Source organism: Malus domestica, chromosome 07, assembly GCF_042453785.1.
Source record: "Malus domestica chromosome 07, GDT2T_hap1".
NCBI classification, from domain to species: Eukaryota; Viridiplantae; Streptophyta; class Magnoliopsida; order Rosales; family Rosaceae; genus Malus; species Malus domestica.
The window spans coordinates 2704892-2728968 of record NC_091667.1 but is presented as its reverse complement, the minus strand read 5'-3'; the positions used below and the strand labels follow the sequence as shown (position 1 = coordinate 2728968).

The following is a 24077-nucleotide window of genomic DNA, read 5'->3' as shown; positions in this document are numbered from 1 at the left end:
ACCTGTTTTGACCCTCAAATTCTTGGGTTGACTTACTAGGCGTTGTGGGCTGCACGTGCCGATTCACCACCCTTGAATCGAATCCTTAAAGATCAAGTCACCAACTGGAAGAAGAGTTCATCAAACTCGAAGATCATACCGTTGACCAAACTGCTCAGGTGTGAATTAGAAAGATTGAACAAAGAAACAGGTTGTCACCTTTACCTCGTGCCTGCTTGTCATGTGTTCGAGTCAACCTTCAAGAATCAAGCCTCAACGGCCCTTGAAGAAGCGTCCAGCCAAATTCAAAAATCAAGCCTCGACGGCCCTGGAAGAAATCAAGTCCGATTCAAGATCAAGTGTCTACGACTCTTGAATCACAACCTAGTTCAAGAATAAGCTGTGGAAAATCAACAAGTGGAGGAATCCAGAAAATCCTCCAACCCAGTTCAAGATCAAAGTTGTGGAAAGTCAACAAAGCGCAACAAAATACGTGCCGATTCACCCACTACCAAAGCCAAAGATCATCTACCACATGAAGCTCCTTATGGTCCAATTTCAACCTTCAAGATCAAGTCTCGACGGCCCTTGAAGAAATTTCAAACAAAAGTTCAAGATCAAGCCTCGACGGCCCTTGAAGAAATCTCCAGCCCAATTCAAGATCAAGCCTCAACGGCCCTTGGATCGACATCTACAGTAAGGGACTTCAAAACGCATCTCCTACACATGACAATCACATGTATACGACGCGCCTTGAAGTGGGGGCATTTGTAGACATCGAAATTTCGGTAAATAAATGTTGACCGATAAATCAAAGTGTCAACGCTCATGTATTACATAAATTTTACACGTAGCGTGTGACTCAACGAAAATTGAAATAAGTTGGAAAAGTCATCAAATAGGACACGTGTCAACACCTGGCAGAAACGACTTATTTCATCTGGAATATTATATTCAAAATTAGGCCTTGGAAAATTCTATAAATACAAGCCCATTTCATTCATTTGAGGGGAGGGGAATTCATATTACACCTTGAAGCTCTGAAACTCCGAAGCTCTCAAGCATCCAGGTTCCCGAAGAACCAAGAAAGCTCTCTTCGTTCTTCGTTCTTCGTCCATCGCTCTTTCAAGATCAAGCCCCGACGGCCCTTGAAGAAAGCACCATCGTTCATCATCCGTTCATCCAAGATCAAGCCCCAACGGCCCTTTGAATCAACAATCATCCACCTTCAAGATCAAGCCCCGACGGCCCTTGAAGAAAGTGTTCTTCGTTCATCGTTCTTCCAAGATCAAGCCCCAACGGCCCTTTGGATCAACAAACGTCGATAAATCCACACATCCAACCGTCCTTCAAGATCAAGCCCAAAAGCCCTTGAAGATCCGTTCATCACTGTTCTTCAAGATCAAGCCTAAAAGCCCTTGAAGATCCGCTCAAATCCACCTTCAAAGATCAAGCCCACGACCATTTGAAGAAACTTCCAACTGTTCATCCAAGATCAAGCCTCGACGCCCCTTGGATCAACGAAACATCCACGAATCAACACCTTACGGAGATTGAATCAGAGGATCAAAATAGAGAGAGATTGTAACCCAAAATCATCAAATACAAATATTTTGTTTGTGCACGTTGTTCTTGTCTCTTTCGTTTCAGGAATTTTCCGTGTTCACAGTTAGTATCGAAATGTACAATATTAAATTAATGTACCTAAATATGTGTACCGAAATGTATGCACTGAAATATTAGTACCAAAAATGTATGTACCGAAGTGTAATGTACCCACATGTTTGTATTGAAATGTATGTACCGAAATGTGTACCGAAATGTATGTACCGAAATGTATGTACCGAAATGTGTGTACCTAAATGTATGCACCAAAATATGTGTACCTAAATGTATGCACCGATATGTATTATAATGAATTTAATGTATCTCAATGAAGAAAACAAAGTATATCGAAATATGTTGTATAACAAAAATTAGTTTATCTAAATGTTTACACTAAAATATATTACAATGAATGAAATGAAAATGAAAATTATAATGAAATCTAATTAATACATTAAAATTAGGAAGAAAAAAAGAATAATAATTAATGTATCAAGGGACTAAAATTAGATTTTGATCTTACTCATTGTTTTATTGTAAAAGTCATATTTGCCAAGAATTAGAATGAAGTTTCCAATTTATAAAATTACAAAAGGGTGGGAGGGGAAACGAATTTTCCTAACATTTTCATTAACTTCCGTGTCCTCTCTCTGCTACTCCCACACTTCAATTCTCTCTCTCTCTCGCCAAGAACTCAATCTATTTCTCCACAACCACGAGTCCAAGGCCTCTCGATTAAGGCCTCTCCCCGTCCTTCCTCACTTTTAAGTGTACTAATTCAGATCCTAAACCCAGGTTAGTTCCGAATCACAAATTGTTGTTGATGGCTCTTAGATTCTTAGTCTCGATTTTTTCATCTACTTTCCTTAACTAGCTGAGTATTAATCTGCTCTGTCTTTTGTGTCCTAAAGGAAGGATATGGCAAAGATATTTACTTTTACTGCTGAGAGAATGCTTGCAAAGGCGGCTTCACTTGCTGCTGAACCGCTCGTCCGTTCTTGGGGACTTGAAGCAAAACTGACAGGGCTGCATGAAACATTATCCCTGATTCAGGATATCACACGTGATGCTGCTGATGATGCTGATGCGGTGTGGGTGGAGAAACTTAACGACGTGGCTAATGATGCTGATGATGTCTTGGAGGACATCAACTATGAAGTTCTCCGCCATAAGCTACAAATACAAAACCTTTTGAAGAGAAAGGTACTCAACTTCATTTCGCTCTCTAATCCCGTTGCATTTCGTCTTAAAGTAGCACATCAAATCAAGAAAATCAACGCGTCCTTGGTGGATCTCAAGAATCGTGCGCCTATTATGGAACCAGTTTCTGCAACTTCTCAAGCAATGGGATCGATCAGAGAAACCAATTCATCAATTGGGGATGAAATCATCGTTGGCAGAGATGAGGCCGCGTCAAATATACTTGCAACCTTGACCAGTTCCGAAGTCAATCAAGAAAATCTTTCGGTTATGGCCATTGTGGGAATGCCCGGTTTGGGAAAAACTACTTTGGCCAAGTTGGTTTTTAATAAAGATGAGATAAGTACACACTTTGAAGAGAAAATGTGGATATATGTATCCTATACATTTGACGTTGATTCAATTCAGGAGGCAGTGGTTAAAAGCCTCCGAGAACAGTTGACAGAGAAAAGATGTCTTCTTGTACTCGATGACGTTTGGAATGAAGACTCTGAAAAATGGAGCAAACTGATGAGTTGTTTGTCAAAACTCCATTTTGCACGGGGGAGCACCATACTTGTCACTACATGTAATTCCCAAGTTGCAACAATTACGGGAACACTTCCTCGCTATGATTTGGGATTTCTATCGGAAGACGAATGCTGGTCCATATTAAAGGGAAGAGCATTTGTAGATGATACTACTCCTACATATCCTGATCTAGAAAAAGTTGGAAGAGAGATTGCCAAAAAATGTGCAGGTTTACCATCTGTGGCAAAGGTAAGTAGTATTTATTTTTTATTATTTTTATTTAAAGTTTACACTATTTTGTTTGAAATCTAATTTGTTATGATTTTAACTTCAGCCCACATACTAAACGAAATTATTTCCGCACTTCCTTTTGATCTTATGCACTCCTCTACTTTATTTTGTCATTTGATTCTCTAATGGAACTCCGCTTATGTAAGTTTATCTTACATTGCCGATCCCAAGTTCGGATAAAGGAGGAGGGGGAGGCGTTAGGTAGTCGACAGCCGGCACTTCATGATCACGTCAAATCTTTATGAAAATGAATCCAGAACAAAATTGCGCTAAAGCTAGGGCGTCACCCGTAAGTGGCGCGCTGTGTGGCCCAAGCACAGTGATAAGTGAGCAAGGGTCGCTGTATCTCCATCGGCACCCGGATGCAGTGTTAAATGAGCAAGGGGGCCATAGAAACTTCTTTTCGAACGACTCCACTCAAAGTTGTTTGGGAGCATATGCTCATATCAACTTTACACGGGACACACAAAAGAAGTACTTTGATCCTATTAGACGGGGGAGGGTGAAGAAGCTAGGACAGAATGGTAGAGTTCAAGAGAGCAAAAATGCGTTTAGGAACGTGGAATATAGGAACCTTAACGGGAAAATCTATGGAAGTAGTGGAAGTTATGGTGAGGAGAAGGATAAATATTATGTGCCTACAAGAAACTAAGTGGGTTGGTAGTAAGGCAAAGGATCTAGAAAACTCAGGGTTTAAATTTTGGTATTCGGGCACAAATAGAACGAGAAACGGTGTTGGCATCATCGTGGACAAGACCTTGACACAAGATGTTGTAGATGTCAAGAGGGTAGGAGATAGAATCATGGCAATCAAGATTGTAATAGGATAAGAACTTATCAATATGATTAGTGCGTATGCACCTCAAGTAGGGTTGGATACGAGTTCGAAGGAGAAATTTTGGGAAGACCTTGGAGACTTGGTGCAAGGAATTGCTCAGACGGAGAAGTTATTTATAGGAGGAGATTTAAATGGACACGTGAGCAGGGAGACAGGCAACTATGGAGGTTTTCATGGTGGCCATGGTTTTGGGGAGAGAAACGAGGATGGGGAAGCTATTTTGGATTTTGCAATGACATATGATCTCTTCTTAGCCAACACCTTCTTTAAGAAGAGAAGAACATGTGATCACCTACAAGAGGGTCGTCAAAAACACAAATAGATTTTCTTCTAATGAGGAAATGGGATCGTATAACTTGTAAGGATTGCAAAGTTATACCAGGAGAGAGCGTGGCTAATCAACATCGCTTGTTGGTGATGGATGTACATATCAAAAGAGAGACAAAAGAACAAGACTCGGAAGTGCCCAAGGACTAGATGGTGGAATCTAAAAGAAGAAAAACAAGCCATTTTCAAAGAGAAAGTAATCACCCAGTGTGTGTGGGATAGAGAGGGGGAAGCTAGCCAAATGTGGGATTCCATGGCTAGTTGTATCCGAAAAATAGCAAAAGAGTTATTAGAAGAGTCCAAGGGCTTTGCCCCACACCAAAAGGAATCTTGGTGGTGGAATGAGGAGGTACAAACAAAGGTGAAGGCTAAGAAGGAATGTTGTAAAGCCTTATACAAGGATAAGACTGATGAAAATGGTGAAAGGTATAGAAAAGCGAAGCAAGAGGCGAAGAAAGCTGTGAAAGAAGCTAAGTTAGCGGCTTACGACGATATGTATAAACGACTAGATACCAAAGAAGGAGAGTTGGATATCTATAAACTAGCTAGAGCAAGGGAAAAGAAGACAAGGGACCTAAACCAAGTGAGGTACATCAAGGATGAGGATAGAAAGGTTCTTGCTACAGAGAACGCGGTTAAAGACAGATGGAGAGGTTATTTTCATAATCTTTTCAATGAAGGACATGAAATGAGTGCTTGTTTAGGGGAGTTGAGTAACTCAGAAGAGTGCAGAAACTACTTTTTTTATCGTCGAATCCGGAAGGAAGAAGTGGTTGTAGCTTTGAAGAAGATGAAGCATAGAAAAGCAATAGGCCCAGACGATATACCAATCGAAGTGTGGAAAGTTTTGGGAGAGACAGGCATAACACGGCTCACTGACCTTTTCAATAGGATTTTGAAAACGAAGAAGATGCCAAATGAGTGGCGAACGAGCACTTTGGTGCCTATCTACAAGAATAAGGGCGACGTACAAAATTGCATGAACTATAGGGGTATTAAGCTAATGAGTCATACAATGAAGCTCTGGGAGAGAGTCATTGAGCATAGATTGAGGCAAGAGACACGGGTTTCGGACAACCAATTCGGGTTCATGCCAGGGCGCTCAACCATGGAGGCAATCTATCTCTTACGAAGATTGATGGAAAGATATAGAGATGGGAAAAAGGATTTACACATGGTATTTATAGATTTGGAAAAAGCGTATGATAGGGTCCCAAGAGACATTCTTTGGAGGATTTTAGAGAAGAAAGGAGTACGAGTAGCATATATTCAAGCTATAAAGGATATGTATGAAAGAGCAAAGACTGCCGTAAGAACTCATGAAGGACAAACTGAAAGCTTTTCTATAACTGTAGGATTACATCAAGGCTCATCCTTAAGTCCTTACCTTTTTGCGTTGGTAATGGATGAGTTAACATGACATATTCAAGATGATATTCCTTGGTGTATGCTTTTCGCAAACGATATAGTGTTGATAGATGAAACCCAGGAAGGGGTAAATGCAAAGCTTAACCTTTGGAGAGAAGTGTTGGAATCTAAAGGTCTTCGCCTAAGCCGATCAAAGACAGAATATATGGAGTGCAAATTCAGTGCAAATGGAGGCTAAAACGAGTTAGGTGTGAGGATCGGAGATCAAGAAATACCAAAGAGCAACCGTTTTCGTTACCTAGGATCTATCTTGCAAAAGAACGGAGAATTAGATGGAGATCTCAACCATAGAATACAAGCTGGATGGATGAAGTGGAAGAGTGCATCCGGCGTGTTGTGTGACCGCCGTATGCCACTGAAGCTCAAGGGAAAATTTTATAGGACGGCAATAAGGCCGGCGATGCTGTATGGCACAGAATGTTGGGCGGTGAAGCATCAACACGTACACAAAATGGGTGTAGCAGAGATGAGGATGCTTCGTTGGATGTGTGGGCACACGAGAAAGGATAAGATTAGGAATGAGGATATCCGGGGTAAAGTAGGAGTAGCCGAAATTGAAGGAAAGATGAGAGAAAATCAGTTACGGTGGTTTGGACATGTGCAAAGAAGGCCTACTGACGCTCCGATTAGAAGATGCGACTATGGGACAGAGACTCTAAGAAAAGACTTAAGAGTACTTGGATCTAACGAAGGACATGACACAGGACCGAGCACAATGGCGTTCTAAGATTCATATAGCCGATCCCACTCAGTGACTTGGATTTTCCAAGTCTCCAACCGAAAAGTTTTCCTCACTCAGGAAATTAAGGGAACACTACCTCAACCTACATGCTCCACTCATAAAGCTTCAACAAAAGAAAATTCAAAGAACTTAGCGAAGAAGGCTTTGATGTATTTAACACAATACGTTGAAATGAAGGAAAACTTATTTATTGATATCCCTGATAAGCTACAAATATGTGCATATACATGAGTCAAAATAAACAAACAAGAGGGAGTCTTCACAAAGGTTGCTTAGGAGAAGTCTCAGCAGTCGGTAGAGCCCCAGAAAGAGAAGGCATCAGAGGGGGATCATTCGGAGCCTTAGTACTGGACAGAACCCTAGAAGGAGGAGGCATCAGAGGTTGATCATTTGGAGCTTCATTACGCGGTACAGCCCCAGAAGACGAAGGCAATAAATGCCTTTGGAACAAACCCACAAATCTCTGATGATCAAGTAAAACCTGACCATTAGATTCCTTCATCTGGTCAAGCTTCTTCTTCATGTTTGTAGCATAGTCATGTGCGAGCCGGTGCAACTGTTTATTCTCATGCTTGAGCCCTTTAATTTCCTGTTTGAGACTCATCACTTCAGCCGCCAATGATTCAACTTGGCGGGTTCGAGCAAATAGGCGTTGGGCCATATTAGACACAGAACCTGCACACTGAACACTGAGAGCCAGAGAATCCTTAACAGCTAACTCATCAGACCGTTTGGAAAGTAGTCTGTTATCTTTAGGAGTGAGAAGGTTCCTGGCCACCACCGCAGCGGTCATATCATTCTTCATCACGGAATCCCCAACGGTAAGAAGACCAGTAGGGGAGACGAAGGATGGGCACCATATGTTGTCTGGAAAAGGCGGGGCTGCCTCTTCAACAAGGTTCAAGTCAAAACGACGGTCGGAGGGGCCAGACATTTTCAAAGGTGTTGAAGAGAGAAGAGGTCGGACAAATCAAGATCTTAGAAGTGCAAGAATGGAGCTTCTACTGGTGGAGATTCAAGTGTGCTTTGGAACTTAATGCCAGCCCCTATAAAAATCTGCACTCGACGGAGCTTCAGAAATCGAAGAGGCGCCTGCTCAGAAATCGAAGAGACGTTTGCTTTCTCAAAAGCTGGGCTGCTCAGAGACCACGAGGGTCGATCTCAGAAATCGAAGAGGCGTCTGCTTTCTCAAAAGCTGGGCTGCTCAAAGACCACGAAGGCCGATCTCAGAAATCGAAGAGGCGCTTGCTTTCTTAAAAGCTAGGCTGCTCAGAGACCACGAGGGCCAATCTCAAAATCGAAGAGGCACCTACTTTTCCAGCCTTGTCAGCACCTGTCACACGCACACTCAGCTTTGCGAAAATTATGGGCATTCTGTCGAAAACTTCTGGTGAAGTAGAAAGCACATGAGTCTTACTGTTCAATCACCCACTTCCCACACGCAACAGTAGCTCATGGGTACCACATATAACTTTGCCAAAGTTCTCTGCTAAAGTTGAGCACGTGAAGCTTGCAGCTCCCACTACATCGCTCTGACCAAGAAGGGTAAAAGAATAGCAAAGAAACAGCACTAACAAAGTTTAGACACATAAATTTTGAAGGTCTAGCTACCATATTATTACCCACAAGGGTAAAGGAACAGTACCACTGTTGGATAATTGGAAAGTCCCTGTGTGTCAACCTCTGTGCTTCGTGGCAAGGTAGACTAGAAAACATGCCCAACCTTTACTCACATTCGAGAAAACACTCCCAACAAGATTGCTTGCTCCAAAATTGAAGAGGCACCGTCCTCCGAATCTCGAGAGCCAGACTCTCAACATGACTACTTTCTCAAAAATCGAAGAGAGGGTAAAGGAACAGTATCATTGATGGATAATTGGAAATTCACTGTGTGGCAACCTTTGTGCTTCGTGGCAAGGTAGACTAGCAAACATGCCCAACCTTTACTCACATTCGAGAAAACACTCCCAACAAGATTGCTTGCTCCAAAATCGAAGAGGCACCGCCCTCTGAATCTCGAGAGCCAGACTCCCAACATGATTACTTTCTCAAAAATCGAAGAGACACCGCTCCTCGAATCTCGAGAGCCAGACCCCCAGCATGATTGCTTTCTCAAAAATCGAAGAGGCATCGTTCTTCGAATCTCGAGAGCCAGATCCCCGATAGGATTGCTTGTTCGAAAATCGAAGAGGCAACACTTTCCCAACTGCAAGAGCCGGATCTCCTTGGATAAAGCTGTCTGTAATCTTCACACGCAACATCAGTTTTCTTGATACCATAGACCACTTTTTCAAAGTGCTATAACAGAGTTAAAACATGTGAAGCTGGCGGCTCCCACTACCGTGCTATGACCAAGCAGGGTAAATGAATAACATTACTACTTGTTGTTAAGGAGACTCCTATATATGTCGACCTCCATCCCCAACGGACAGACAGACCTGCAAAAATGCTCAACTATTCCTCATATCTGAGAGGGCACTCCCAACGAAGCCTTTCGAAATATTCAGCTTTCTTTTCCCCCGATAATACCTCTGCAAACAAGCTATACTGGAGCAAGAATATCTCATATCATCAGGGTTAAAAGCAATGTATTAAATATCGGTAATATCGGAAATATCGGTAGTTTGAAAACACGGAAATATCGATGGAAATATCGGGATAATATCGATATCGATAAAAATTACATGGAAACCACGGAAATTGTAAGAAAAACTTGGAAATTTTTATTGAAACTTTGCAGGATGTTTATTTAGTCAATTATCTATTAGTTTATCACAAAAAATTGGAAGGAAATGCATTGCATGATGGATTTAACATTATCAAGTTGATTATATAGCGAGCTGACAAACATTGTGAGTGTAGAAAATATGTAGTAATTAATGAAAGAAGTCTAAACACACCATAATCATTTATCTATAATGAATTAGTACAATATTTTACACTTTATACATTGCATGGTAAGATACATGAGTGACTTAGTACCACATAGAGTTTCTATGAGGTTTAAATTTTTCACTATCTTCATCATCTCTATGTCCATACCTAAATGTTTCTCTATCATAAATAACTAATGTAGCACACATAAATCATCACCAACCATCAAGGCATGACTACATCATAAATCATAATATATTAACATATGAGTATACTATGTTAGGCATACCATTGTTGAAATTAAGTAAAACCAAACGATGAAGATCATTGGATTTTTTTTAAGAGATTAAACAAGCATCGGTTATCAAACCATATTATAATATCCTTTTCAATTTCACACCAAGCACAAAAGCATATAAGTTCCAAAACTTACTTTATGTAACAAACTCAAATATCAATTTTACACCAGCCATATTGGAGCCTTCACACGTTCCAAATTATTTAGAAGACTTAAATTGTTTTATCAACAAGATAATGAGCATTCAAATGTAAATACCTAATGTAGCAAATTAACATAACTACGTAGATAAAACTTGGATAAAATCAACAACCTAAATCATAAAACACGCCTCACAAAAATATAAAATTCATCCTATATATTTTGATCACCCTCTAATCTTATTTAATTAAAAAAAAACTACTCCCCCAAAACTCACACTGCCATTTGCACCAAACCACATTATCCATCATTCGAAGAAAACAAATTAAAACACACAAACCAACAAAAGGTCGATGACATATCACTGAACACTCCAGCTCCTCTCTCACCATGCAAACTCTCACTCTCCACGCATCCAACAGGTGTCCCTGACTCCCTCCACGTGTCCCCTCCACCGATGTCTTTCTCTTCCTTTAAACCCAAACCCTCCTCCTCATCTTCTTCTCACTCTCATTTCTCGACCTCCGCCGACAACAAGCACAGATCTCCCACGTCTCTCGATCCTTCTCCCATACACACATACACACACGCACAGAGACCCAAGGTCTCTCGATCCTTCTCCCACTCCCACACACACGCACAGAGACCCACATCGGCAGATCGGCTTCTGCTTCTCCCTCGTCGCCGCCGCCGTCGTCTCTCTCCTTTCTCTCTGCGCCGATGGTCCAAGACCCACATACACACATGCACACCCATCATCATCAGCATCCTTCTTCTCCCTCTCCTTCTCATCTCTGCAACTCGGCGAACTCTGGCGAGGCCGTGCGTGTCGACTCAATTTTCGAACACCTCCGATGGTTTCACGGCAAATTTCATATATACAAATGTTCATCTCGTCTTCTTTTTCATTTTCATACCTAGATTGGAGTCTAGGGTCCTGTTTTACAGTCGGCCGGAGCTTCTACAGCTCCGACGTTCTTCTCCGAGCGGTCAGCCACCGATATTATCGATAAATTCGATAATATCGCGATATTATCCCGAAAACTAGTTGGATATAGAAAAAAAAATCGGTACTTCTCAAAATCGATAATATCGGCGATATATCGCCGATATTATCGGCATTTCAGACCATGGTTAAAAGCAAGAGTATCCCATATCATGCTTTTTCCCTGTCTTTTCCTTTGGCATTGTTCTTACCTGCAAGACAAGGAGAAAGAGAGCAATCAGTCAGCAATTGGAATCAAGCTTCCAGCCAGGAACTGACTGCCTGAAACCCCTTACCTGATTACTTACCTGGCATTGCTCTCGAGTACTCATCTTCAACATCTTATGCTTCCAGGGAAGATACCAGATCTGCCTGAGGAACAGATAGGGCAAGTGAGAAGGATACAAGGAAGCATGTGGAGACAAGCGTAACAGCACACGTGCCGATACATCAATTACTCTGTCAAAGCAAAAGTATCCCATATCAGCAGGGTTGAACGTACTCTAGATTTGATGGACTTGTTTTGACCCTCAAATTCTTCAGTCGGCCTTATACTCTGGAGGAAACCAGAAAACCCTTTAGCTCAGTTCAAGAATAAGCCTGTGGAAAGTTACTTCTTCAAAAGCAAAAGTATTCCATATCATCTCTTCTCATTTTTCTTCTCTTTATCCTTCATGCTGCCTGCAAGATAGGGAGAATGTGAACAATCAGTCGAAGCTCTGATTGCTTACCTTGTCTGTCACCTCTTTCAGCAGATCCCCTAGCTCGGCGACTTGGGGGACTCCTACTACATGGTTTGTATCGCGCTTGACCAAGCCTGAAACTACAAGTAAGCTTCAAGTGAAATTGATACATTACCTTGTGCATCTCCACCAGTTAAAGATACCACCCCTGGATGGAGGAAAAGTACTTCCAGAGAAGATGCCACATCTACCTATGAGACAGATAAGGCAAGTCAAGACGATACCACACTCCGATACTTAGAAGTTTCGTGATTACGAGATCATTCTCCCACAATATTTCCTAATGTCATTTGTACTAAATCATTCACCTGTACTCACTAAAGGAGAGCTTGAACCTATGTACTTGTGTAAACCCTTCACAATTAATGCGAACTCTTCTATTCCGTGGACGTAGCTAATCTGGGGGAACCACGTACATCTTGTGTTTGCTTTCCTATCTCTATCCATTTATATATTTATCCACACTAATGACCGGAGCAATCTAGCGAAGATCACAAAAAGCGACCGTTTTCGCTACCTAGGATCTATCGTGCAAGAGAACGGAGAATTAGATGGAGATCTCAACCATAGAATACAAGCTGGATGGATGAAGTGTAAGAGTGCATCCGGCGTGTTGTGTGACCGTCGTAGGCCACTGCAGCTCAAGGGAAAATTTTATAGGACGGCAATAAGGCCAGCGATGTTGTATGACACAGAATGTTGGGTGGTGAAGCATCAACACGTACACAAAATGGGTGTGACGGAGATGAGGATGCTTCGTGGGATGTGTGGGCACACGAGAAAGGATAAGATTGAGAATGAGGATATCCGAGGTAAAGTAGGAGTAGCCGAAATTGAAGGAAAGATGAGAGAAAATCGGTTCTGGTGATTTGGACATGTGCAAAGAAGGCCTATTGACACTCCGGTTCGAAGATGTGACAACGGGACAGAGGTTCAGGGCCGAAGGGGTAGAGGAAGACCTAGGAAAACTTTGGAAGAGACTCTAAGAAAAGACTTAGAGTACTTGGATCTAACGGAGGACATGACACAAAACCGAGCGCAATGGCGTTCTAGGATTCATATAGCCGACCCCACTTAGTGAGAAAAGGCTTTGTTGTTGTTGTTGTTGTTGTGTATTCTCTAATGGAACCAGAAAGAAAGGAAAAAAAAAATTAAGAAATTAAATAACAATATTCTTCATTTATGCCTTACAAATAAGACAATTCAAAAATATATGGTACTCTCCTTAGTGGGCCTAGGTGACCCATTAACCCTGTTACATATATTGGGCACTAAATATTGTTATAGGGTCCTAACAATTCTACCCCATAAATAAAGGCATGTTCTCATGCTGTAATTGTAGTTTATGCTAAGTTTTTTTTTCCTCGGGAACAAACAATATTATCTACGTTAAAGGGAGGAGGTGGGCTTAGCCTCACAATGGGTTAGCAATAATGTGGTTCAAACTTGTTTTTGGTGAGAATCGAACCTAAAACCTCTCACTTATAAGTGAAGATAAATACCACTAGACCGTAGTACTAAGTGGCAAAATAGTTTATGCTAAGTTAGACCCAATAAGCTTTGCGTTTGTCCAAGTATTAGCGTGGTAGCTACAACCAAAACAAGTGCAAACTTGTCATCAAAATACTAAATATCAAACATCAACATTGTAGCAAAAAACTAAAATAAACAATCTAAAAAATAAGAACACAAGAGATTTAACATGATTCAGCTTAAAGCGTACGTCCATAGTCAAATTACAGCGAGGAATTTCACTAAACAAACGGAGATTGCAAAAGAGTGTTTAACTCTCACAACCCAAATCCCACAAATTACAAACCCTAAACCAAACGATTAGAGAACCCAAAAAAGATGGAGAAGATTCTCCCAAATTGTTCTCTAACTCACAAATTGATTATCACCAAATTGCCAAACGAATGAGCCATGAATTTGCCACACACTCATGACTCCAAATGTGACCTACACCCAAAATCTAGTGAGAGAAAACTCTCTAAACTAATGGTGTTAGCACACAAAATAAACCAACCTAAGGTCCTATTTATAATGCATAGGATTTATGTTACAATGAGAATCCTAGTCCTAATTGGAAGTAAATCCAAATCCTAATCAAATAGGTAATCAATAAAATCTCTCCACCAAGCAAGGAATCCAACCAAGAAATTAACTCCAAACTCAAATAGGAAACCAAAACGAAATGGGTAACACAAACCTAATTTTTGCATCATCCTAATTTTGAGTCGTAAATCCCAACAATCTCCACCTCGGCAAGAAATTAGCAAAACTTCCAAATCAAATACAAACTCCAAATTGGGGTACCAAATTACAAGTGCAAAAATGATCACCAAATTCTTCAAAGAACTAATCTCCACCTAGACTCAAAAAATCCAAAACGTTTCAAACTAACAAATATGAAATAAAATCCAAAAAAAGCTTCAACATATGAACCTAAAGTGCGAATTGCACTCCACCAAAAGAGCTTGAGTACCAAGCTCCACCTTCTCACATAACCTTTAGAGGAATTCAGAATAACAATCTTTAGCAATGTTTGCCTCAACACTAGCAAAAAGACTTATCAAATAGCTTCTTTTTGCCCTTGAGTTTAGGGCAATCTATTTTCTAATGACCCTCTTTATGATAACAGCTATGAGTGTTCTTTCCAAATTTGCCCCTTTTCTTATTCTTTCCTTGAACTACCAAAGCTCCATCTTGCGTGTCATACACTTTATTCTTTAGTTCTTTAGAATTCAAAGAGGCTTTAACATCTTCCAAACTAAGACTTTCCCTACCAAATAGCATGGTATCGACAAAGTGTTCATATGAAGGAGAAAGCTAAGTAAACAATCTCAAAATAAGAATGCAAGCGATTTCACGTGGTTTGGTGCAAAGCCTATGTCCACAGGCGAAGCACGGTGAGAAATTTCACTAAACGAACGGAGATTACAAAAGAGTGTTTCACTGTCATAACCTAAATCCCACAAGTTACAAACCCTAAACCGCACGAGTAAAGAACCCAAACATATGGAGAAGATTCTCCCAAATTGTTTTCTAACTCGCAAACTAATTCTCACCAAATCGTGACTCCAAACTATAACCTCCACCCAAAATCCAATGAGAGAAAACTCTCTAAAGTAATGGTGTTGGCACACGAAATAAACCAAAACCTAAGGTCCTATTTATAGTGTATTTATAGTGCATAGGACTTAGGTTACAATGAGAATTCTAATCCTAATTGGAAGTAAATCCAAATCCTAATCAAATGTTAATTAACGAAATCTCTCCATCAAGCAAGGAATCCAACCAAGAAATCAAATCCAAACTAAAAAAAGACACCAAAATGAAATAGGTACACAAACCTAATTTTTGCATCATCCTAATTTTGAGTCGTAAATTACAGCATCCTAACAATCCTACCCCCAAAATAAAGGCATGTCTTCATGCCGTAATTGTAGTTTATGCTAAGTTAGACCCAATAAGCTATGCCTTTGTCCAAGTGTTAGTGTGGTAGCTACAACCAAAACAAGTGCAAACTAGTCATCATTTGCTGAATATTTCCCCAAATATAACCTTGGTGAAAATGAAAAATTTCCAAATTCTCTAGCATCCCACAAGCACACTAGCCTCCAACCGAACAACTTTTTCCTTCATGATTCTGATGCATATAATAGTACTGAACAAAGACCCAAAAAGTTGTTCAATTCATCTACTGAACAACTTTGTCTTGATCCAATAATAACCTTGCTTCCTCGGATTAGCAAGGCATCAGACGAATTGGCATTATCATCACAATACTATATCAACTCTATCAAACGCAACAGTTCCTTGACCATGAAACAAATATCTTCAAATAAAATGGCCCATCTTGATATCATGAACACTTCTACAAATATTTATCTCATCTAGCACTGTAAAGGTTTGTTCAAGTCTTTCGGTCTCCCATAGTGCATGGAGGACTTTGTTTCATATAATGTTGGCTGGATATCATACATATAAATTATAATGTTGGCTAGTTCATATCCGGACTATGGGTATTAAACAAGATATGACCATCTTAGATGAGAGAGACGCCATCATTGTTTTCCAATAGGTATCCAAAACACCGACGAGACATTGAATCTCTCATGAAAACCATGTATTTGTCCTGCAAGCATTACATGTACTCATGTTCTCGTCCTTAACTTGGACGTTGGCCAGCTAATGAGCTACAATAAATGTGTTATACGACAAATTGTCTTTCCTAAACACTCGTCATAGTCCGACTAGACTTGACTGCTTTTCTAGATACACTCCCTTAGACGGTAATGATTGTTGACCATTGGACACTCATTCATCTTGATACATAGTATTCTCCTTAGTGGGCTTAAGTAACCCATTAACCTTCTTACATATATTGACCCATTAACATTATCAAGGTCCTAACATTCTCTTTATCAACTAAATGGCTAGTAAAAATAAAAGGAATGCAGAAGTGCGTAAAGGTCATCAAAAAAAGCCATTGCTCTTTCTCCTCACCCATGCACTTCTACTGTTGCATTAGTGATCTTGTAGGTTGATACTCACAAATTTATTTAGCCACCAAAACTTGATCATTGTAAACCAATTTAAATAAAATATATTTCTCACGTCGATTAAAATGTTTGTGTTAGATTCACTATTCTCTCATCTTAGCCACACAGGTAAAATCTAAACTGTATAGGAAGTCAACTGATATGTTAACAACACCATGATAACATTGATAAGTATAAAAAAGTTTAAATGAAACATTTGTATGGACAAGCCAAATATAGTCTGCATCAATACAACACAATGTGCACATATTAGTCAACTTCTGTCAAACTACAAATTAATGTTTTTATTGTTATAATCGGTTATGCTACCTATGTATTATTTAACAAAAAATCTAACTATATATGAATCAATAGGTTTTTGGAGGAATGTTGTGCTCTAAGAATGAGGCAAATGAATGGTCAGCAATTCTAGACGGTAAAATATGGGACTCTCCAGAAGCAGAAGAGATGATCATCTCGGGATTGAAGTTGAGTTTGGATAATTTGAAATTCCCAATTTTGAAACAATGCTTCGCTTATTGCTCAATGTTCAAGAAAGGCTTTGAAATTGAAAGGGATGACCTAATCCAACTGTGGATGGCTCAAGGATTGCTTCACCCTTCTTCCGAGAATAGTGATCTAGAGATGGAGGATATAGGCACGAAGTATTTTCATATTCTGTTGCAAAACTCCTTACTTCAAGATCTTACGAAGGATGCCTTTGGTGTTGTTGCCAAATGCAAGATGCACGTTCTTGTGCATGATTTTGCAGAACTTGTATCAAAATCTGATAGCGCGACATCGAATTCTAATGAGATGGTCGGCACACTGAAGATTCGACATGCTTCACACATTCCTACTTCGGTTTTGGAATTGATACCAAAAAAAAGTTTAAGGGGATTGCGCTCATTGTTTTCTAATAGTGAAGTTCCTAGTAACATGTTGCCAAGGTTTAGGGGTTTACATGTCTTGAATCTTTACAATGTTGATATTAAGGAGCTGCCGAAATCAATTGAGAAGATGAAGCAATTGAGGTATTTAAACGTTTCTAGAACAAAGATCAAAGCAATCCCCAAATCTGTCGGCAAGCTCCATAACTTACAGACATTAAGAATGGAGTATTGTCGACTACTGAAGGTGTTTCCCAAGGAAATTGGAGATTTGATCAACTTGAGACATATCTATTTTGGTCCTGTCCAAAAAAAGAAACGTGCTAATTTTGGTTGGTACAGGGAATCTCATGTTGGGGTCGGGCAATTTACTAATCTTCGAAAGATGCCTTATTTTATTGTGAGTCCTTATGGAATCGGTCGTGGAATTGAGGAATTGGCTGGCTTAAACCACTTGAACGATGAACTGGTTATTTATGATTTGGAACATGTGAGGGATGGAGAAGAAGCGAAGAAATCAAATTTAGTTGAAAAGAGAAACATACGAAAGTTATCACTTGTATGGGGTGAGGAAATGAGGCCACGCAGCAACAGTGAAGAAGATGTTCTCCAAGGCCTCCGGCCACACCCAAATTTGGAAATTTTAGAGATTTACAATTTCATGGGTGCTAAATTTCCATCTTGGAAGCCGCACAACAACTTGAAAAAAATTCAATTAATTCAGTGCGACGTATGTGAAGAAGCCCCCATGCTTGGCCATCTACCTAGTCTTATGCATCTTGAGTTTAATACAATGTGTAATCTAAAACGTTTGGGAGATGAGTTTTATGGCTATGATGACATTGATGATGCAATGAAGACCAAGGCTTTGTATCCTGCATTGAAGACGTTCAGAATTAGTGCGGCCCCAAATTTGATCGAATGGATTGAACCACCAGTGGTGAAAGAAAATCAAATATCCGTGTTTCCTCGCCTTGAGGAGTTGGATCTCGTGGAGTGTCCGCAAATGAGAAAATTTCCTGATCATTTTGCATCCCTTCGTAAGTTGGATATGAGTATTTGTCACGAGCTGTCAAACCTAACAAGTCTGGTAGAAAAGTGTACCTCTCTTAAGAATCTGGAAATAAGCAACTGCGACAAACTTAGATCCCTTTCATTATTTGGTTTGACATCCATCCAGAAATTGTTGTTTAGTTCACGTGGTGGTAAATTAACATCAACGAGCCTGCATAGTGGACCAGAATTGTACGGCCGAGTTTCTCTTAAGGAGTTGTCCATAAAATGTCCATATCTTGAAAATTTGGAAATAAGCTGCTGCGATAGTCTGATGTCCATTTCAGTTCATGGTGCAACATCCCTTCGAGGATTGAAGATTAGTTCATGTGGTGGATTAAGATTAATGGACCTGCAAAGTCTACCAGAATGCTATACCCCTCTACAGGTGTTGTCTTTAAGGTCATGCAAAAGTCTGGAGTCAATTTCAGGTTTACACGAATACACATCCTTTCGTGAATTGACCATTGAAGATTGCGATGGACTAAAAACTCATGCATCGATTGGGCTTGAATCTTGCACTTCTATTCGTGCGCTGGGCGTCCACGATTTGCAACAATTGAGGCAGTATGCAACTGATGGGTTAGACATGTCTCTTATTGAGGAGTTGACCATTTATAAATCCCCCAAGTTAATAAGCATTTCAAATCACGGTCTAACGACACTCCGCAAATTGGTACTTATTGCAAGTTATGTACTGGAATTGTCCATCGTCAGTAGTACTACAATGGAGGAGTTGTATTTACAGGATTGTACATCCCTTCATTCACTGTGTATCGAGAATTGTGAAAGGCTGAGGCATGTTTCGGTTGATGGGCTAGAAACACTCATTATTCTTGAGGAGTTGACTATAAGGAATTGTCCTAGTTTGACATTCATTCCAATCAATCCATGTCTTCGAGGATTAGTGATTGAGGGTTGTGAGAAGCTTTCAAGTCTGCCGAGTGGGTTGAAGCATTGCAACGCACTTGAGAGGTTGAAAATAAGTGGTAGCCGAAACTTGGTATCCATTCCAATTTCAGATGTATTGCCGCCATCCCTGGGGCAATTTGTAATTGAAGATTGTGCTCAACTATCAAGCCTGCCAGGCCGTCATGGATCTCTTGAGGAGTTGAGTATAGTGAATTGCCCTATGCTAGGATGGAGTTCAGTTGCCTATGGGGGGATGAGTCTGACCGCCCTCCGAAGATTGGTTATTGCAAGTTGCAGCGGACCAGAATTGAACATTAGATTTATCACTACTCTTGAAGAGATTTCTTTACACGATTGCACATCCCTTGGCAAACTGAGAATAGAGGATTGTCAGAATTTTAGGCAGATTTCTTTACACGATTGCACATCCCTTGGCAAACTAAGAATACAGGATTGTCAGAATTTGATATCTCTGGCAGATGTCGATGTAACTAGCTTGCAATCTCTTTCCAATTTATCAATAAGTAGGTGTGAGAAATTACAATACTTGCCGACGGGTCTACGCACTCTGACTCGTTTGAAAAAGTTGTGGATTGGTGGATTCTGGGAGGAGCTCGATTCTTTCCCGGTTTCGCAAATTCCATCGTCACACAAATTAGTATTTTGGGGGTGGCCTAAGCTTAAGTCTCTGCCTCAAGTAATTAATCACTCGACTAATCCTGTAACAGAATTTGAGATAGTTGATTGTGACGGGCTGGAGACTCTTCCAGAGTGGTTGGGTGACCTTACATCTCTCAACGAACTAAATATTTACACATGCAAGAATCTCAAGTCTCTGCCTTCCGCCCAAGCTATGCAACGCCTCACCAAACTAAAACTTCTACAAATTGCTATATGTCCCTTTCTGGAGGAAAAATGCGCCAGGGGTACCGGCACGGAGTGGCCCAAGATTTCTCATATTCCAAAAATCACAAGTAATTCTTCTCTCTCAAAACAAATAATTCATTTGTTCAATTCTCCTTCTCTCACATTTCTTCTTCAGTATTGCATATTGACCAAACCTCTTTTTTTTTTTGTCAATTAGTTGATTAAGATGAGGATGAAGATTGAATATTGGCCTGAGATTCCTCACATTCTAAACTTCAGTAGGTAATTTCTTGTCAAACCAAATTATTCATCAAGTTTTATGTCTTAAATGTTTTGTTCCAAACATTTTACCATCATTTCAACATGTTGCAGGTTGTTTTCTACATTTCTTGCCAGCTTCTTTGTGTTTGATCAGCCAGCGTCCAGATTCAAGACCAATCCAAGTTCTCACTCCCAACACTTCGGAACATGAGGAGGTCTGCATTTTTCAGCGCTGAGTCGGAAAGGAGGGCATTGTTCGAATTCCCTCGTGTAAATGAGACGTCCCTCCATTGATATTTGTTATCCTGCGGTTTACTGTAGGATGTTCAGTCCTCTATTTGTACCATGGAAAGTTCATCCAAGAATGTACGTTCTAGAGTCGAGTTATTCTCTAAATATTTTGCGAGATTAGAAAAGTGTAATCCCATTTTTCAGAGTTTGTCACATGTGCAAACACCACACGAGTCTCTATTAGCTCTACTAAGACCATCTTCAACGGTCCGATGACGTACCCAAAAATCATACCCGAATTTAAATTCAGTTCAAAAATAGGTTTATAGTTCTCCGATAGGCTAGAAAATGTCAAGCTAAAATGTCAGGCAAACACCCAAAACTCTAGACATGTTAACACAATATGCACACAACGGAAGCCGCCATGGCTATTGGTGGCAGTAAGTGGCGCCAACAAAGAAACCAAGACCGAGACCCATAAATTTTTATGGAAAAAGACAAAATATCATAAAACAAATTAGAACCATACGATTCAAGTCAGTCAACACAGGTAAACAAGTTCCTCATTTAAACTTATCAGAATAAAAGATCTGATTCCTCAAAATGAGATGCTCGACAAGAAGTTCACTACGATGTAATCCCGAATAAAAGCCAAAAGAAACTCACCGAGATGTAATCCTCAACAAAAGAACGTATGACTGGGAGGGTAAAAAAGACGACGACACCACGTCATAGCCCTAAACTTTTAATATGTCACCGAATAAAGGAGTTGAAGTTGGGAACCAAGCTTCTCCTCTGCAGATTTTTCAGTCTTCAACCAAGCTTCCTCTCGTATGCCAACTCAGCCATCTCCTTTCTCTTGTTCTCTAGCTCCTGTGAACACGAAATAAAAAGATGTTCGGTACTTGGCATATAATTTACCAACAAATGTAACATTGCATTCATATAAATCCGAGAACATCATGCCATGGATGCAAAAACACGTATAATGCAAACCTATTGCCAAGCTTAAAGGCAGCTTCCAAATTCGAGCACATCTCAAGAAATTTTAAAAACATATAAAGCCATGTATGATCATGAAAACCATATTCATGGATGAATAAATACATAAACATCATAAAACCGACAAGTGAAATGATGCAAATGACGAAGATAACTCTGTAAGGTAACAAATGTATCCACTCTGCTGTGGCTAACAACAATCTACATTCAAATTACATCCAAACTGCATTCAAATTACAAGAAAATACAATCTACATTCAAGTTACTTACAACAAATAAAAGGGAATGTTCACAAATTTCGACATCATTAAATAAGAATTGCAAAAAGCATAAATCTTGTGAGTTGAATTTCATCTTACCTTGATGGTGTCATAATGATTCCATCCGACCTCGGACAAAAGCTGACCCAACAAGCTGTATTTGTGGCCCTTCTGAAGCCTCAAAACCCTAATTTGACAATTGATCACAAACCCCAATTCACTGAAGCAATTCATCAAACACTTAGCATACAAAAACAAAAAGTCACACCGCCACCATACTCACTTGATAGCATCAGGAACCACCATCTTCTTCATCTAGTCATACGGCGGTGGGATGCCCTCGTAAACCTTCAGCCTCGCCAGAGCCCGCGTTTACTCTTGTGCGGATCATCCTGAAAAAAGTACAAACCAATCGCCATTATAACAGTGAGTTTTGAAGCAGAGAAACAGAGGCACAGAGGGCCAGAGTGTGAATTACGAAATTACGGCATTACCCTCGGACGTCGCACCATAAGATTTTGGCTGGAGAGAGGTAGTAGATGCGGCCTTGAGAGGGTTGGGTGTTCATGCGCTTCTGCGTCACCAGACCTCTCGATATGGCGGTCTGCTCGGCGCGCACGACTGCGGTCGGCTGGTCGTTGAGAAGGTCCTTGGTCACGACCGTGCCAGATGATCGAGCATGTGGTGGTGCCTATCCACCACCACTCGCTTCGTGCGGATTCCTGAGCCGGACACCATTCTCGCCCTCCCAAATTCTCTCTCTCGCAGCTAGGGTTTTTGTCAACCGCGGGCCCTGCATCGGTTTTTGGGCCGACTATGGGGCTTAGAACATTTCTAATAATGTTTTGTATTGAGCCAGTAATTGGGCTTTTTATTGACTTGAATGGTAGAACTAAGAGGTTATTTCTGGTACACTCTTGTTCGGAACTGAACTTTCTTTTGATATGCACTAGAGAAAATTTGTGAACCAAACCGTATTTTCTCACAACAAATCTTTTTGGAGTGATTTAGATATGAAAGTGAGTGTTAGATGATAAGTTACCAAGCATTTCCTTAACAATATAATGTGTTTTTAGTGTAGTGTAAAGTTGAGATGCATCTTGGTCTAAGAAGAAATTTTAGCGTGCGACTAAAGGGTCAAAAGGATGTGCGGCCACTCACAAAATAGTCGTTATATTTTCTTAGCATCCAAGGTACCTTGTGATCCCATTGATGTGATAATTTCTACATACAAACAACTGCGTAGAAGAATTTTTCTAGACTAAAGGATCATGAATAGGAAAATACAAAAGATATGTGTTAGAAAGTCTATGAAACAAACAAAACAAGTTAGCGAGAATAATGGAATGCACTATCTCAAGTTATTATCGCATCCACAAGAGTTTGATATGACTGTTATACAAGTTGTAGAGTCAACTCACTGATTAAAACTCTACCTACGCAACCAAATATTAAGTATGAATGTGTGAACAAGATATTTACTACTCCAGCTACAAGCCTGCACAACCTTTTGATGTTTCTCAAGCTAACAAACACACTTTATGATTTGGTTAAACACTTCAAATATCCAATTTCATATCCTCAACTGCAATACAATCGGACCCTCCTTTCCCTCGAAATGCATCCCCCGTCGCAGATACTTAAATCCATCATTCCGAAGGGATAAATTCCGTATACTCAACCACAAAGGAACATATGTCACTCTGTTGGAGTGAAACACGGTGCACTCTTATTGCCATACTCCTATACAACTTGATCAAAATTCATATGATCAATCCACATACCAAGCAAGCACAAAAAGTAACAGAAATTCAACATTCCATTCAAAATTCTATTGAGATAAAACTTTAATTTTCCAAAGGCTTGTAAAAATATTTCCTAATCCAAGCAACTAAAATAACAACTTCAATTCTAAACTTTTGATTAATTATCAAAATTAAGATTAATCTTAAAACAACTCAAAGGGTTCAAACGATCATTTACATCACATGAGAATTGAATTACTATGTGCATAGTATCCGAAAACCCCCAAAAATTAGAATATGCAAATGCAACAGAAAAATCCAAACGAAAAAAATCCAAGGAGATGGGAAAAG

General features: G+C 40.1%; 1 protein-coding gene and 1 pseudogene across 2 annotated transcripts; one reads left to right on the top strand and one right to left on the bottom strand.

Annotated features, from left to right (window-relative positions):
• The first annotated feature begins 2150 nt into the window (after positions 1 to 2150).
• Positions 2151 to 20947, top strand: LOC103423723 (putative disease resistance protein RGA3). 2 transcript variants are annotated; one of them, XM_008361804.4, is made up of 5 exons: positions 2151 to 2379; positions 2496 to 3543; positions 16881 to 20334; positions 20445 to 20509; positions 20600 to 20947. In XM_008361804.4, the coding sequence occupies exons 2-4, from the start codon at positions 2503 to 2505 to the stop codon at positions 20450 to 20452; spliced, it is 4503 nt and encodes a 1500-aa protein (XP_008360026.3). In that variant the 5' UTR covers positions 2151 to 2379; positions 2496 to 2502; the 3' UTR covers positions 20453 to 20509; positions 20600 to 20947. The 2 variants fall into 2 exon arrangements, with proteins under 2 accessions (XP_008360026.3, XP_017184594.3); XM_017329105.3 differs by having other exon boundaries at positions 20445 to 20505; positions 20600 to 20728.
• Positions 20948 to 21326: 379 nt separating this feature from the next.
• On the bottom strand, positions 21327 to 22864 carry LOC103414213 (large ribosomal subunit protein uL13z-like; annotated as a pseudogene).
• Positions 22865 to 24077: the final 1213 nt, after the last annotated feature.

Bases quoted from the DNA above. Each gene is read 5' to 3' on its own strand.
- LOC103423723 (XM_008361804.4), top strand. From the start codon at position 2,503: ATGGCAAAGATATTTACTTTTACTGCTGAGAGAATGCTTGCAAAGGCG. The intron at 3,544-16,880 runs GTAAGTAGTATT...ATGAATCAATAG, and splicing joins GTTTACCATCTGTGGCAAAG to GTTTTTGGAGGAATGTTGTG.